This window comes from Anas acuta, chromosome 25 (genome assembly GCF_963932015.1).
Source record: "Anas acuta chromosome 25, bAnaAcu1.1, whole genome shotgun sequence".
NCBI lineage: Eukaryota > Metazoa > Chordata > Aves > Anseriformes > Anatidae > Anas > Anas acuta.
In genome coordinates this window covers 6,446,094-6,460,444 of record NC_089003.1, presented here as the reverse complement: position 1 = coordinate 6,460,444, position 14,351 = coordinate 6,446,094, and the positions used below count along the sequence as shown (strand labels likewise).

Genomic DNA, 14,351 nt, shown 5'->3' with positions numbered 1-14,351 from the left:
AGGGGTGCAGGTTTGATTTCACACGCTTTGATGCACTTTGTTGTTTGATTTTCTTTTTCTTTTTCTTTTTCTTTTTCTTTTTCTTTTTCTTTTTCTTTTTCTTTTTCTTTTTCTTTTTCTTTTTCTTTTTCTTTTTCCTTTGCATTTATTTGCATTTTGCACTTACGTTTTCTTTTTGCCACTGTTCTCTTCAATGGCATTGCTTTTCCTTCAGCACACTGTAAGAGCTGGGGTTTTGCTGTGTGCACTATCCTGAAGCTTCGATCGAGTCATTTGGATATGATTACTAGCAGTCGTGTGGCCCCGCTGTGTTTCTGAAAGGGCAACGTGCTGCTTGGTGCTGTGGCTGTACAAATAATAAATAGCAGCTATAAAACCTCTTGCTGAATTGGCTATTTCAGCAGTAATTTAAATTAAAAAGCTAAATGAGGTTAATCCTTGAGCCAAAGGAAGCTCACAGAGTGTCTGTGCTGGCTTGCCTTGTGTGGCTGCAGCCGCTTGCCTTGTGCTAGTAAGTAGGCCAAACAGCCCAAATCTAATTCAATCCACCATAAAAAGTCATTGGGAATGATCTATATTAACCCAATGGGAGTCAAGGGCAGTTGCTGAGAGCCTCATCATTGCCCGACTGCTGTCATGGTCTCAGATCTTGCTGTGACCAGCCTCTGTGGTCAGAGGGACCACAATGCTCGGGTGCAGCCCACACTGGGCTGCGATATCAGATCCCCTCTTCTCCAGCATGGTTCTGCTCTCAAAAGTGACTGTAAAAATACCAGCGTCTTGTGCCTGCTTTACTGCCACTCAATGATTTTGAGATTTAATCCATTCCTTTTACAAGCATGATATTTTTTTCTCCCTGCCTGTCTGTACCAGTTTACCCTGGAATCACACAGTTAAGTTTGTTGTGTCCTCAGCAATGAAAGTAACCCCAAAATTTCAGCCACATCCCAGGCTGTGCTTGCTCTGCCAAACTTACAGAAGTTCAGAGCAGAAACATTTGACTTCCTATGGATAAGCAAGCTGGGACTATGGTTACAAATTCTCTTTTTGTAATAAAATTCACTCTGAATTTTGGGCATGACATTTTGTATACCTTTCTGTAAGCAAGTGGCCATGCAGTGCTGTGCCTCTCTGCATTGACCCATGTGGTTTAGACATATGGATCCATCCCTAGATCTTTCTTTACCAATATACATATCCCCTGCTATGTTCTTGCCTTTCCCTACTGATTGCATGGGGCTTGGTAGTAGAGTTTAACTCCAGGTTTTACTATAGGGACCTAAAGCTAGGTGGGATAAAATCCACTTTAACTATTATTTTCATATTTTCCCTGCCATGAGGGGATCATTTGTTTTGCAGCTGTCACCAGGAATGATTTAGCACCAGGTGGGAAAAGACAGGGCAGGGTTCTGGAGAGCTTCAAGGGGCCTTCGCATTTTGGCATGCAGCAGGGAGCAGAGAGGCGAAGCATGATGGGATCGCCATGCTCCATCCCAGGAGCCAGCACACGGAGGTGGCTCTGGAACACTGCATGCTCCATGAGTGCAGTAGCCAAAGCTGGGAGAGAATCTCACCCTATGAGGTAGCAGTTGCATTGGTTATATGTTGAAAGCTATAGCATTTCACCTAATTGCAAGCCTGATCCAACTCAGCAAAACTCCCACTGTCTGCCTTCAGAGCAGGATGATATGAATATGACTATGAAAGCTGTGCTCCTCATGTTACCATAATTTCTGAGCACCTCACAGGCAGGAAGGAATGCAGGTGTCCTCACATGCTCCTGTGGAACAAGACACTGCCAATAGCCCTATTTTATCTGTCTACATACTGCATTTTCCATGGGAGGTGAGACGTGAGGACTGCCTGTCTGTCTCACCATCTTGCAGGTGGCATATGCATGAATGATGGGGAATGGCTTTGCATGCACAAATGATGGGGAATGACTTGGCATGTATGCATGTTGGGGAGTTGCTCTTGCTTTGCTTTCCACGCATGAGCGATGGGGAGTTCTTTGCATGCACGAGTGATGTGGAGTTGTTTTGCTTTATATGCATGAGTGGTGGGGAATGGCTTTGCTTGCTGTGAGTTTCTGCACTGGACAGCACTGGGGCATTGCCAGGAGGTCTACATGCAGCCGGTGGGTGCAATAACACACCACATATGCGGTTACTCTGAAGTTTGCTCTTCCAAATAACGTAGCCATCACAAGAGAGCCAAAAAGAGCACTTGTGCTAACTTTTGAGCATCTGTAACTAAAGTGCTTGGAATTGCATTACGGAAACATCTTTCCTCGATTGACTGTGGAGGAAACTTGACAGCCTAAATGATGCTGCACTGAATTATGGCTTGATTATATGCCAGCGAGAACCTGCAGTGCAAAGCCCTCAGTGCACGTGCATCAAGAGACACAGGTCATAAAACCACCACCCGACCATGTGGCCGTGGCCATTCACACTGGCCGTGGTGGCCAGGCTGGTCCTTAACGCCACCCCACACTCCTGGTGGGTTCAGGCTTTGCTTTTTCTCATGCCCCAGATATTTCACTTCAGACAGAAGCTATAAACACTCAGGGCTGGAAGTGGTAAAAGTCTCCTGGGGTTTTAGGATTCACTGAGTACAGAGAAATGCTGTTTTCTGTTCGACATTTAGTTCTCATCTCCTCTGAGTAACGATGAAGGAGCAGTTGCTGTTTTTTCTTAGGAAAAGGCATGAGATTAAGTTGTTCTGCTGGGAGTATTTGGAACTTTTTGTTCTTCTCATGAGGCTGACGCGTCCCTTCGCGCGGGCTCTGCAGAAAGGCTGGGCTTTCATACAGGGAATGGCCTGAAAAGTGCCAGACATGAGGCTGGAGTGAGGGTGAGGAGCAGATGTTCCCAGTGCTGGCTAGGGGGAACTATCATGTGGCTTCTCAGTGTCTCAGAAGGGTTGCAGAGGGGGTGAAGGCCACTCGTAGGGAGTCTCAAGCCTATCTCACTATGTATGGGTGACCATGATGGACAAGCCTATGAGCAATTCCCTATCTCTGCTTTGGCTTTGGGGTGCTGATTGCTGGTTTTAAGGTGCTTGGAGGTCTGGAGATGGGTGATCAGCATTTTCAGACCTCATTTAGGTACATAACCTCCTTTCTTAGCTGCAGGGTTTTGGGGTAGATGCTGACATCTCAAGTCCAAATGTTTTGTCTACCCCCTTTGCTAAAGCTCCACGCTGCTCACATATGTATCTTGATGTGGATGGGTGCTGAGGGGATCCATGGGCACCCGTTAGGTGCTCTCAAGGTATTTTTGGCAGAGCCAAGGAGCAACGTTGCCATTGGTGATGTGGTACACTTCAGTCCCAGAGCTGCAGCTACTTCTGAGTCGTGCTGCCACTCAGTAAGGAGTTCAACAAGGGTAATGAAGAACAGTTCATTAAATGAATCAGTGGGGAGAGGTTAGGAAGACAGATTGTAATTATTATCCAAATGAATCCTGGCCTTCACACCATAAGCTGGCACCTGTTAAAAGGCTCCAGGGCTCCCACCGCTGGGATGTGTGGAGCTCCTGGTAGAGGGACGGACAACGGACCGCCAAGCTGAGCCATAATGGTCACGAAGGAGGACTGAGCACACTGAGTCACCCGCTTTGCTTCTCTTTCCATGCCATCTGCTGCTTCCTGAGGGCATCGTCCAGATTTTTCAGCTTCTCTGACCTCATTCAACCTGAGTCTGGCAATATCGCATCCCCAGCCTGACATGTCTCAGACTGCTGACCTCTTTTTACCCACATACACATGTTCCTACATGCCGAGTGGCCTTACAGTTGTGCTGGGGCATTGATTTTCATAAGATGTGAAAACTTTTGTAAAAAAAAAAAAAAAATTAATTAATAGTAGAAATAAAACATTAATGTGGTCTTTTAAAGAGAGCTGAATCACAGAATCACAGAATTGAAGGGGTTGGAAGGGATCTCAAAAGATCATCTGGTCCAACCCCCCTGCCAAAGCAGGTTCCCTAGAGCAGGCTGCCCAGGTAGGCGTCCAGACAGGCCTTAAATATCTCCAGAGAAGGAGACTCCACAACCTCCCTGGGCAGCCTGTCCCAGTGCTCCGTCACCCTCACTGTGAAGAAGTTCTTTCACATGTTGCATGTCGCATGTTTCGCTGAAGACCAAGGGAGGGTAGTGTTGGTGTTATGGTGTGCAGCAGGTTCTTGGAGGACCAGTGGATGCTTTTCTGCAGACCAAGACTTGAGATACCGAGTTTACGATTGATTCACAGGTTAATTGGTATTCCTGTGGGACATGAACCTTTGTGAGAGCAGGCAGATGTTGTCCCTGCTACTAACGAATTATGGTCAGGTGGGACACCACTGCTGTTGTGCATTGGTTTGTCATGGGTGGAAGTAATTAGGGCCTGACGGGGATCAGAGAGAGGGGAGCAGTTCCCTCGGTTTATGGCTCAGCATAATTCTCAAATATTTGGAGCTTCACCATTATAGTTTATTCATTTGCTGCCAGAATCCTAGTGCTATATTTCTTTTTAAATATCTACTCAACTGGTGCTAAATTGCAATGATCGCTGTGGAGGTGATTTATGCCAGCTGTAAGGACCCTCTATAAGTACTCACCATTCAAACAAATGCTTGCACCAATATGCCATTACAGGGAGTGGCTGATTGCACAAATATGAAGGAAAGGGCAATATCTCATGGTGAATTAAATGTGCCAGCCTGTCGTGCTTCTGTGTTTGTGCTGCTGGAGTTTAACTGCACATGAAAGGTAGAATGCAAGGGTATGAGCTGTCATCTACTGGGCAACATTTAATGCCATCCTATAAAATAAACAAATTAAAAACCAAACCAGTGGCAAAAACTGGTTTTGAAGGCAGAGTCAATGTATAAGGTGTATTATACATTATATAGCAGCTTGTCAGCAACGGCAGACTTACAGTTGGGATGCTGCCTCCTAGTTTGTAAAAAATAAAATAAAATAAAAAAATAATGCTAGCACAAGACCATCTTGGCCTCAGGCAGTATCTAGGACTTCAATAACTTCTTATTTAAAAACAGCAGACTTGTATAACAGAGGAGCTGGCATCCTGCTGCTCCCATGCAGTTGTACAGGAACAGCGCCCAGAGGCGTGTGGGCAGACATCGAACCGATTTCAGCAAAACATCTCCTTGTCTTGCCTTGCAGAGGTGCTTGACAGCCCCACTGGTATGTCTGAGTTTTAGAGGCCAAAAGGAAAACCCTGTCCTTGTAAACACATCTCTGACAACTTCTATGGCTCTGCTTTCCAGAGCTCCGTCTCCATCACTTTTCTCCATTGCGAGATTAAACCTGACACCACAAAGGATGGGTGATATTTTCCTTGCCTGATATACTTCTGTGCCAGGTTTCTGATAACACAAAACAAGCACAGATTTAAACACAAATCCACAGCTGCTCTTTGAAGGGGAGAAGATGCCCAAACATTTCATCTATGTGTGTTTTCCCTACTGGTTTACATTAACATTTGAAAGAGCTGCACCTTGCGGTTGACCAAGCAAATTGCCTTTTGAATACATGGGCCTGTGGGTTTTTCATATTCCCTTGGTGGTTTTGTCAGTCTGAGCTATATTGTCCTCCCCAGCAAAGAGGATGCCCCTAAGGCTGGTGAGGCTCTTGTGTTCCCTGCCCTACTCTGCAGGGCTTTGAGACCTAGCTCAAGATGTTGCTGTAAAACCCGATTTTACAGCACAATGTGCTGGGGGGCTGAGATGCTGTTAGCTTGTGTCCTCACTGCTGTGTCCAGCTCTGGAGACAGTGCTTTTTGCTTCTGTGGGTTGTGGTGCCCCAAGGCACCTCCCTGAAGATGCCGCTAGGGTAGTGGGAATGTGGAGGAGCTCAAGGTGCCCAAAAGCACATCCATGCCAGCACTTGAGATCAGGAGGCTTGGGTGGGAACGTTATTGCCATCCCCACCATTCTGGGATGGACTCTGCCCTTTTGGCCAGGTAGACATAGTGCTATGTTTCTTCTGCTCCTCAGTACTGGGATTCCCTCTTTGAATCACCATCCCTGGAGAGATTCAAAAACCACCTGGATGTGGCTGTGGGCAATCTGCTATAGGTGCCCCTGCTTGAGCAGGAGTGTTGGACAAGTGACTTCCAGAGTTCCTTTCCAATGTTCTGTTTCACCTACCTGCTTCACATCTGTCTATCAAGTTTGGTTATGTTTTATTGGAAACCTTCCAAGAGAAATTTAGTGCAATTTTAAGGACCTGATCTAATTTTTTATTTTTTTTTCCTAGCAAAAATCTTGTCTCTCCCTGGGATAGGGCTTTGATTCCTTCGGTCCATCTGCACTTAGGTTTGGAAGGGAGGTGAAGTCTTTTCCGACCACTAGGTGTGAGTTACCTCCATACCAAGCTGTCACTGCCGTCTAGTTCTCCTTTGGAAAGAGATCCCCTTGGGATTCGATGCTTCAGGAATCTGTTTATTGTAGGCATCCATTGCAATTTGCTCTTCGCAGCCATCATTTTGTTTTAAATAATGTACTGCTACCTCCTGCCAGAGTGTGAACAAACGAACCGTTGTGATACACTTGCAGAGAGCCAACTGGACTGTGCTGTTCCTCACACCTCAAGTGAAATAACGTCATGGCTCGGTGCCACTGTTGCCTCAGTGAAGGCCACAGGAGAGCGGTGCTGTGTGCAGGTGTCAAAAGCTCAGAAATAAGGTCTTCTTTCCTCCTGATAAGGATCTTTTCCCATCATCTCTTGCAGGTTCCTGCCCAAACCCATCTCCATGCTCCTCAGCACCATGTTCCTGTTCTCCTGGGCCTGTCTTGCTCAGGAAAGTCCCCTCGTTTTTCTCTCCATTCTGTTGTCCATGATGCTGTTGGGCATGACTTGATAAGATGCATCTCTGAATCTTTGTGTCCCACAATTGCAGAGAAAAAGGTTGTGAAGGATGCTAATTTACCCTCTTTTGAATGGTTAGTACCTTAATCTAACAAATAATGTCTTACCTTCTCAGCGAGCTCTAGCCTGCATCTTTGTCTGGATTTAGAAAAGCCATTTACAGACTTCAAATTGCTTGCTTTTACCATCATTTTGCTCCGTATTGAAAGGATAATTTATAAGCAGATACGCTTGTCCTGTGTATGCTGGTTGTAAACTGTGACATACCTTTTTCTCTATTACTCCAGCCAGGCTTGCTTGTGTTTTGAATATCAGTCCTTGTTGACCTATTTGTTTGACATGCAGCAGGAGATCTATCTGTGCCTCTGAGCTCTTGAAGTTATTGTCTACTTCTTTTTACATGGAGTGTGTATGGGATACCCATGCTCAGCTTTTTAATTCCCCAGGATACACACTTTCTTCCGTAGTGTGTCAGCACAAAGAAGGGATCGTTGTGTCACTCAAATACTGTTTCACACGTTTTGACCATGTTTACCTTTGCACTTAAATGGGTGCAGAGGAACTGTCAAAAATAGCCAGAGACTCATCAAAGGAAAAATTTGATATTTTTTTAGACAATTCTCAAGGCACATGTCTGTATTTTTTTTCTGGCTTGTGCTGGGTCTCTTTTCCATTTTGATTTAAAACATTAATAACAACATGAAGCGCTGTTTTCCCCTAAGACAAATGCACTGAGGTTAAATCATTCTTGTTTGCCTCATGTTTACTGTCTCGGGTGTACCACAACAGCTACTAACTGTGATGTTACCCTTTCCAAACATCTCTATCCTTTTATCTAGGTGATTCAATAATGGTCTGAATCCTTCCAAATCCGTCCCCTGTTATCAGGGAGCCAAAAAGATCCTGAAATCAAGAGACTCTACTGAGAAAGCTTTATCTTCCTAAGCAATCTTTCATAGCAAGGGTGAGAAGGTCAGGAACAGCACAGCCCTGTTGAATATGAAGTGAAATGAATGTGTATGGATTTTTGAACTTGGCAATGCTTTTTTAAAATGTTGATATAAATAGACTTTTATAGCTGCTTAGGGAGAGGTGGAAAGCCTTGTGGTTGAGGCTCTCGAGAGAGGTATGGGTGGTGGAAAGAGCTCATATGGGGCTTGAGGCAGAAGGCAGCCAGCAGTGGGGTATGGACACCACATGAGATATGTACCACAGAGGAAAAATAAACCCGCTGAAGCTCTATTCAATGCCTGCTACTCTCCACAATTCCCCCCCAAGCAGTGCTGCCGGCCCTAAAGGCTTCATCAGTCTTAAGCCTCTGCGGGTGCTTTCAGGCTGAGGTGAAACGCCACATCCGTGCTCCATGCAGCATCGTGGGAGAGCAGGGTGGGTGGAGTGTGCTTCCTGGGACAAGAAGAGGTTTGCATGAGGTTTGCATGCGGGGGTGAAGTTCCTGGTATGGGCATGTCCTGCTTTGTGCAGTGGTGTTGGCTGCTGCAGCTGTATTCTGGGTGCAGGAGTTAGCAAGAGGTGCTCCTACATGGGCAGGGCAGGGTATCCTGCTGCAGTGCTGCAGAGTTGCTTTCTTCCCTTTTTCTTCTTCCTGTCCCATCTTCTGGTCTTTGCTTGTTTCCTTGGTTGATTGATGAATTTATGGCTCCTTTGTGCCTGGGCTTTTTGCAGGGCCAAGTCTAGCAGAAGACTGCCTGAAGGCATCCCCTGGTTGCTGTTTCAGCACCAGCATCGCCATACGTGCTGTAGGGCTGCCTTTCCCCTAGGTTCCCTGAGAACCTTATCCTGCAGGGAAAGGCTCTTATTCCTCAACCTCAGTTTATTCTTTCATTTTCACTTCTCAGTGCTTTTCAGGCCTGGTAGTGCTCTCCCTGTGAGAGCTACTGTTTGCGAGTGGTGGGAGCAGCATGCAGCCAGCTCACATCCTCACTGGAGGCATCTGCGTGGGATTTAGTCAGATCAGGAGTGAGCTTTGGGAGCAAATCTCCCAACCATTTCCACTTACTGTGATTTGCTTTGCATTGAGTAGCCATCTTGGGCTCAACTCCCTATGGAGGAAACTTCGTGGGAAGATGTGGCACCTGTGGACATGGGACCAAGCTCAAGTTGGTCCGAAGGAGTGAAAAGCCCTGAAACAAATCTTAGCATCATGTAGGACAGCGGGTCCTCCTCCCTGGCTGTTTTGCTCTATACATCCTTCCTGGTCCATGCTGTTTGCTGATGTGTCCCTTGTTGCTCTCCTCTGAAGCACCACTTCTTTGCTTAGCTGCTAAGCCTGGTGGTGACCCCAAAGTTTTCATGCTGTAGGTACTTCAGCAAAGATGCCCGATTCATTGTTAGGACTGTTCTCTGTATCACAGTCATGACTCTGGTGCACTATTTGGTTGTACAAAACCACAGGTACTGCAGAGCTGAAAGGGCAGATATGCGTCAGGAGCCTTTGTGAGGATTGGTGCTTAATGATGGCCCTAATAAGCAGCAGAAAATGACCGGGCTTCCTTGGAAACATTTCCTTGTAGTCCTGGGAGTGATGTCAATGCTGGATTTAAGCTGTGTCTCAGTTTGTCCCGGGGACTCGCTGTTACCTTTGATGGTTGCTTCCTGAAGGTGGAGGGGATGGAAAAGCCCCTTCCTTTTCAGCTCAGTTTGATTTATTTTTCTGTGGCGGGGCTTGCAGAAGTACAGCCAAAGTGAGTCGTGGACCCCTGTCGCTTTTTGTTGGATGAAAATGCCCTAAATGGAAGTTTTATACTTAGAATTTTACAGCTGCAAAAGGCAATATAAAAAGCCCTATAAAATTGCCTGGATTTATTTGGCTAAAGGCTGCTCTGGGTGCATCAGAATCTAAATCCTTATTCAGCATTTACAGTGCGCTTTGCTTTATATATAAGCTTGCTTGTTTTCCCATGATTTTCACTAATGTAGGTTTTCTTCTTCCTGTATTTTAAGCTATCCTAATTAGAAATTTGTGACTTCTGCCTTCACAGCCTATCTGGGAAAACCCATCTACAGGCACTGGCTACTAACACAGGCTTACTATTGTTCAGATTATGTTTCCAGCATGAATGGTTTAATAGGTCAGTCAAGTATTAAAAAGAGATTTTCACTTGGGTAAAATCTTTTTAAAAGGGCATGTTTTTTCCCGCAAGCGCTTTGTATTCTCTGTGTCCCTTTTGCTCCAATTGGAGTTTTTTAACTTGAGTATGATTTCATGCTCCACCATAGCCTCGTTTTCTTTTCACCTGCTTCCCTGATGCTGCGCTTTATAAGGCATATGTCAATATTTGATAGGAATAAATTGATGATGACTCCAGCTTCTGTGTAGCTTTATGAATCATCCTGGGGTCGTGTGATCTCAGCAAATGCGTTAGCAACTGATGATTTCTGCCGAGGCAGATGGGACTACTGCCAGTGTGCCGCTTGCTCTTGTGCTCCCTTTAGTCTGAGTATTCATTAGTGGCGTTTGCCAGTTGCTTACTGATTGCCAAGACAGACTTTCCAAGACTGCGAGGGGCAACTCAAAGGTGCCTCGTGGTCCCTGTCTCAGGCCAGTGCTGAGAGTTGTGATGTGCGGTGGGGGGGAATTGCTGAATGTGGCTGAGCCCAAGCATGGGGCCAGCTGAATCCCCATCAAGGGATTGCCTGGGGAGTGGTGGAGTGAAGATAAACAGGATATTGCATTTTTGTGGTGTCTGGAGGTTGCAGGTATCATTCCCATTTTCCCCTGGGTACCAAGCAGTGGGCATGACCTGTGCCTACCGGGTTTGATATTTGGTGCAAGTGAGATGACTCCATAGCAAGTGTCTACCCAGACAGTCCTGCAAGCTCCTTCCTCTCCCGATCCACTCATCTCACAGAGCTTCTGTGCTGCTTGTCCCTAACTTGCCAGGGGTCAGCAGGGACATCAGCACAGGGACTGCTGGATCTTCTTGGAGTCAGGGTGGGCTTCGGAGACAGCCCATGCATCCCCTGGGGACTGGGGAGAAAGGTTCTACCTCTGCAGTGATGAGCATACAGTCGGGGTGGGTGGAGCACAAAATGGGGGAATTGTGCTGTATTTTAGTACAAGCTCAAATATATCCTGTGTCTGTGTTTCTTGGAGAGGGAACATGATGTGGATTGGGCAACCGGATGAAGTCATGTGTTCTCTGCTCTAAAGCGTCTTTTTCTTTTCTCCATCCTTTATTTTCTGTAAAGAGGACACTTTATGCTACATTATTAAACTGGGGTAGATTTATCAGAAGATATTTCCCTTTGAGCCACAGCACATGGATGTTCCTCATTGTCCTGCCCACCTTTTGATGGAAAGAGGCATTTATTATATGGCTCTTTGTCTTTTTTCCTCCTTGCAGGTGTTTACAAAATACGGGAAATGCTACATGTTTAACTCAGGAGAAGAAGGACGGCCTCTTCTTACCACGGTCAAGGGTGGGACAGGCAATGGACTGGAAATCATGCTAGACATACAGCAGGATGAATATTTGCCAATATGGGGAGAAACAGGTATGAGTTTCTTTTTCTGCAAATACAAATGTAATTTTTTTTTTTTGTGGGGAAAGATTTTCCCACCCCAGCCTTCACAGTCAGTGTCTAAACCAAATAGCTCTTCAAAGGAAGAGGCCGCCAGGCTGTACAGAACTGAGTTGCTTTTCTTCTCAGTGTCTGTGTCTGGTGGTAGGGACCAGCATTTCCATAGCTCAGGTCATAAGCATTGAACTTGGGTGTCTTGGCACCAAAGAGGGGTCTTGTCTTTTGGGAAGCCCCATCAACTGTCCTAGGGCAGGTTAAGTTGCTTATGGCTGATGAGAGGTGTAGTGTCTGCTTCAGATACTCCAGTACATCCCTCTTCCCTAGAAAGGCGTTTTGGAAGGCCATGTTCAAGGTGGACCTCTACGTTTTGTGTTTTTCTCCTTGAAATTTAGGGAAGGTCATTGCCCTAATTTCTGTCTGCCTGGGTTGCAGCTGTGTGGGTGGACCAGGGGGCTGTGCTCACTGACAGGTCTCCTGTGAGCCCCTTCAAGCACCTTTTAATCTTCTGTTAAGTAGCAAAGAGGAGAGTTGGCTGCATTCATTCAAAACTTACAATGTATTTGTGTGGTGTTTAATTCTTAGGATTGAAACAGATTCCCACAGTCCTATCAATCACTTACAAATGCACAGCCTCGTATAACAAGAGCTTTGCCTTCCGCTTTGTAGCTCATACTCAAAGTCAGCCTGATCTGGCCTGGGTGAGGGGGTGGAGATAGTGATTTGAGATAATAATTTCTGACTTGTTGCATGTGTTTGAAGTCTTGTCCTCTTAAAGGCAAAATGGGTTCACAGCTATAGTGAGAAGATGAAGTACATCTTCCACCTCCGATGTTTTATTGCTTACAGACTGCCTTGGGCAGCCCTTGGGGAGAGGAGACAACCACATCAATGGCTTGCGGATCTAACAGGCTTGGACAACCACACCATGAGCTTTGTATGTTCAGCTTTATTGAGTTTAGGATCCCTCTGAAGTTCCCATGGTGACACAGACCTTGTGTTACCCCATCCTCACTTTAGGATCTTTTTTTGTAGCTGCATTTTGGACTTCTCAGGAGGAGCCCATGCAGAAACATGCTACTTTCAGAGCTGTGCTTTCCTATCACTGCAGTGCTGGGAAAGGTGGATTAGTCGCAGCTGGGTAAACCAGACTCTCATTATAAAAAAGAAAGATAAGAGTATGTGGAAAAATAAACTGGGAAGATGAGAGATGAGGGAGGGTCTTGCTCTTCCCACCTGGCAGGGAAGCCAGGCAGCATTGCCTATGGTGGTGGGGAGGAGGTTTCCAGCCTGGTACTTCCACATCCATGAGCATATCTGTCATACAGAGGCTAGGTGGGACGGCAGCTTCTGATTGCTCTTTTCAGGCAAATTTCATGCAGAGGTGCTTGAAATATGGCTGTGGTTGCAGACTTGAAACCTGAAGGGGAAAAAAAAAACACCTCACAATTACATATATATATATATATATAAATATATTTTTTTTTTTCCCCAAAAAAAAATCTTGTAGACTTTATGGTTTCTTGAGTACATACTTGAATTTTGATCACGTGCTGGCCAGAGCGTGTGAAAATCAATATACCCTATTTATTTTCAAGACACCCCTGATGATGTCCTTCACCTTCATGACCTCACCACTGCTGATTTCACATGTATTTAACTTAAAGTTGTACTCAGTTGAAGACCAGAAGCATGCAGAAGATTGTCATGTCCTTGGAACTGGGCTGATGTTACAAGCTCTGGATTGACCTAGGTTATCTATTAAGGTCAATACTTGACCATGAAGTGCAATAGGATTCAAGTCAAAACAATATGAATAGGGCTCTCAGTTTAGTTAAGTGGTGTAGGTGAAGCTCTTGGACTTGCTGTGAGCAGATTTGGCTGTGTTTTTACAGGTCCAGGTAGAACTGATACTTGTCATTGAAGCTCATAAAACATTAATCTTTGCCTTCCAACAAGAGACTTTCTCATCCTCCACATTCATACAGCATCTTGTACAAGCTGTCTTCAGTATTTGTTGGGCTCTCTGGACACTACCAGAATAAAAATATTAACTATAGTGGTTAATAGTTACTGTTCCCATGGAAACTCTTAACTCGGCTCTTAGCAGGTAAGTGAAGGAGTTGATGATTTCCAAATATTTGCATAATAATGTAAATGTATTTGGAATTAAATCTCCTCAGCTGCCACCCCTGGGACTGTACAAACTTGGCTCTCCAGTGAAAAGCTTTGTCTAGAACACAGCACATAGTGGGGAGTGTCAGCTTGTGCTATGGAGAGGTGTGGGCTCAGACGCGGGGTGGGACCTGCGTGTTGCAGTGCCAAGGCTGTGGGTAGGCATGGGGATATCACCAGGATGGAAGGAGTTGAGTTTCTTCTTCCCAGTGAGTTAATATCTCCATTATAACCTAAACTGTCTGCACAGGCCTTATGTTTAGCTCTTCAGATATTTCTACAGACTGGTTTTGTTGCTGTCTCCCCTGTAGCTATCCTGTGCCCAGCAGGTGCTCTTTAGTTTCCTCTTTGACAGTGAGGTTGAGTTACTCAACCTTTTATCTCCAGATTGCAACTTTTGTAGCATCCATCAAATAGGGCTGCTGAGACTATTTCCTCCCCCAGCTGGCCATACCATGTTGATCTGAGTTTTCCCAGAGCCATCAGCACCTGCAGCCCACCGAGCTGCTCCAAGTCCCGTTTATGGCATTGGCTCTTCATGAAGGGCTTCAGGGATGTGGAAGGTTGGCCAGCTTCTGTCACCTCAGGGAGACCTTCTTGTGGAAAAAGATGTGTTTCCCTGACCCGTCGTGGTGGCCTTGGCTTGTGCATCCCCTGAGGGTCTGTCCCATAGAAAACAGCCACACTCGAAGGGCTCTCCAGGCCCCGGTTCACTACCTCTCCATCCAAAGCATGGCCAGGGCACCCTGCAGGACCTTT

The 14,351-nt window shown here is 45.8% G+C and overlaps 1 protein-coding gene across 3 annotated transcripts in view; it reads left to right on the top strand.

Moving 5' to 3' along the window:
* The window catches only part of ASIC2 (acid sensing ion channel subunit 2), a 528,892-nt gene that overhangs the window by 474,261 nt on the left and 40,280 nt on the right, over positions 1–14,351 (top strand). For all 3 annotated transcript variants that reach the window (XR_011089935.1, XM_068661005.1, XM_068661006.1), the window contains exon 2: positions 11,243–11,393. Coding sequence is in view for 2 of the 3 variants with exons in the window: in XM_068661005.1 (XP_068517106.1) it covers positions 11,243–11,393 (151 nt within the window). In the remaining variant the exon portion in view is untranslated. The remainder of the gene's footprint in view (positions 1–11,242; positions 11,394–14,351) is intronic.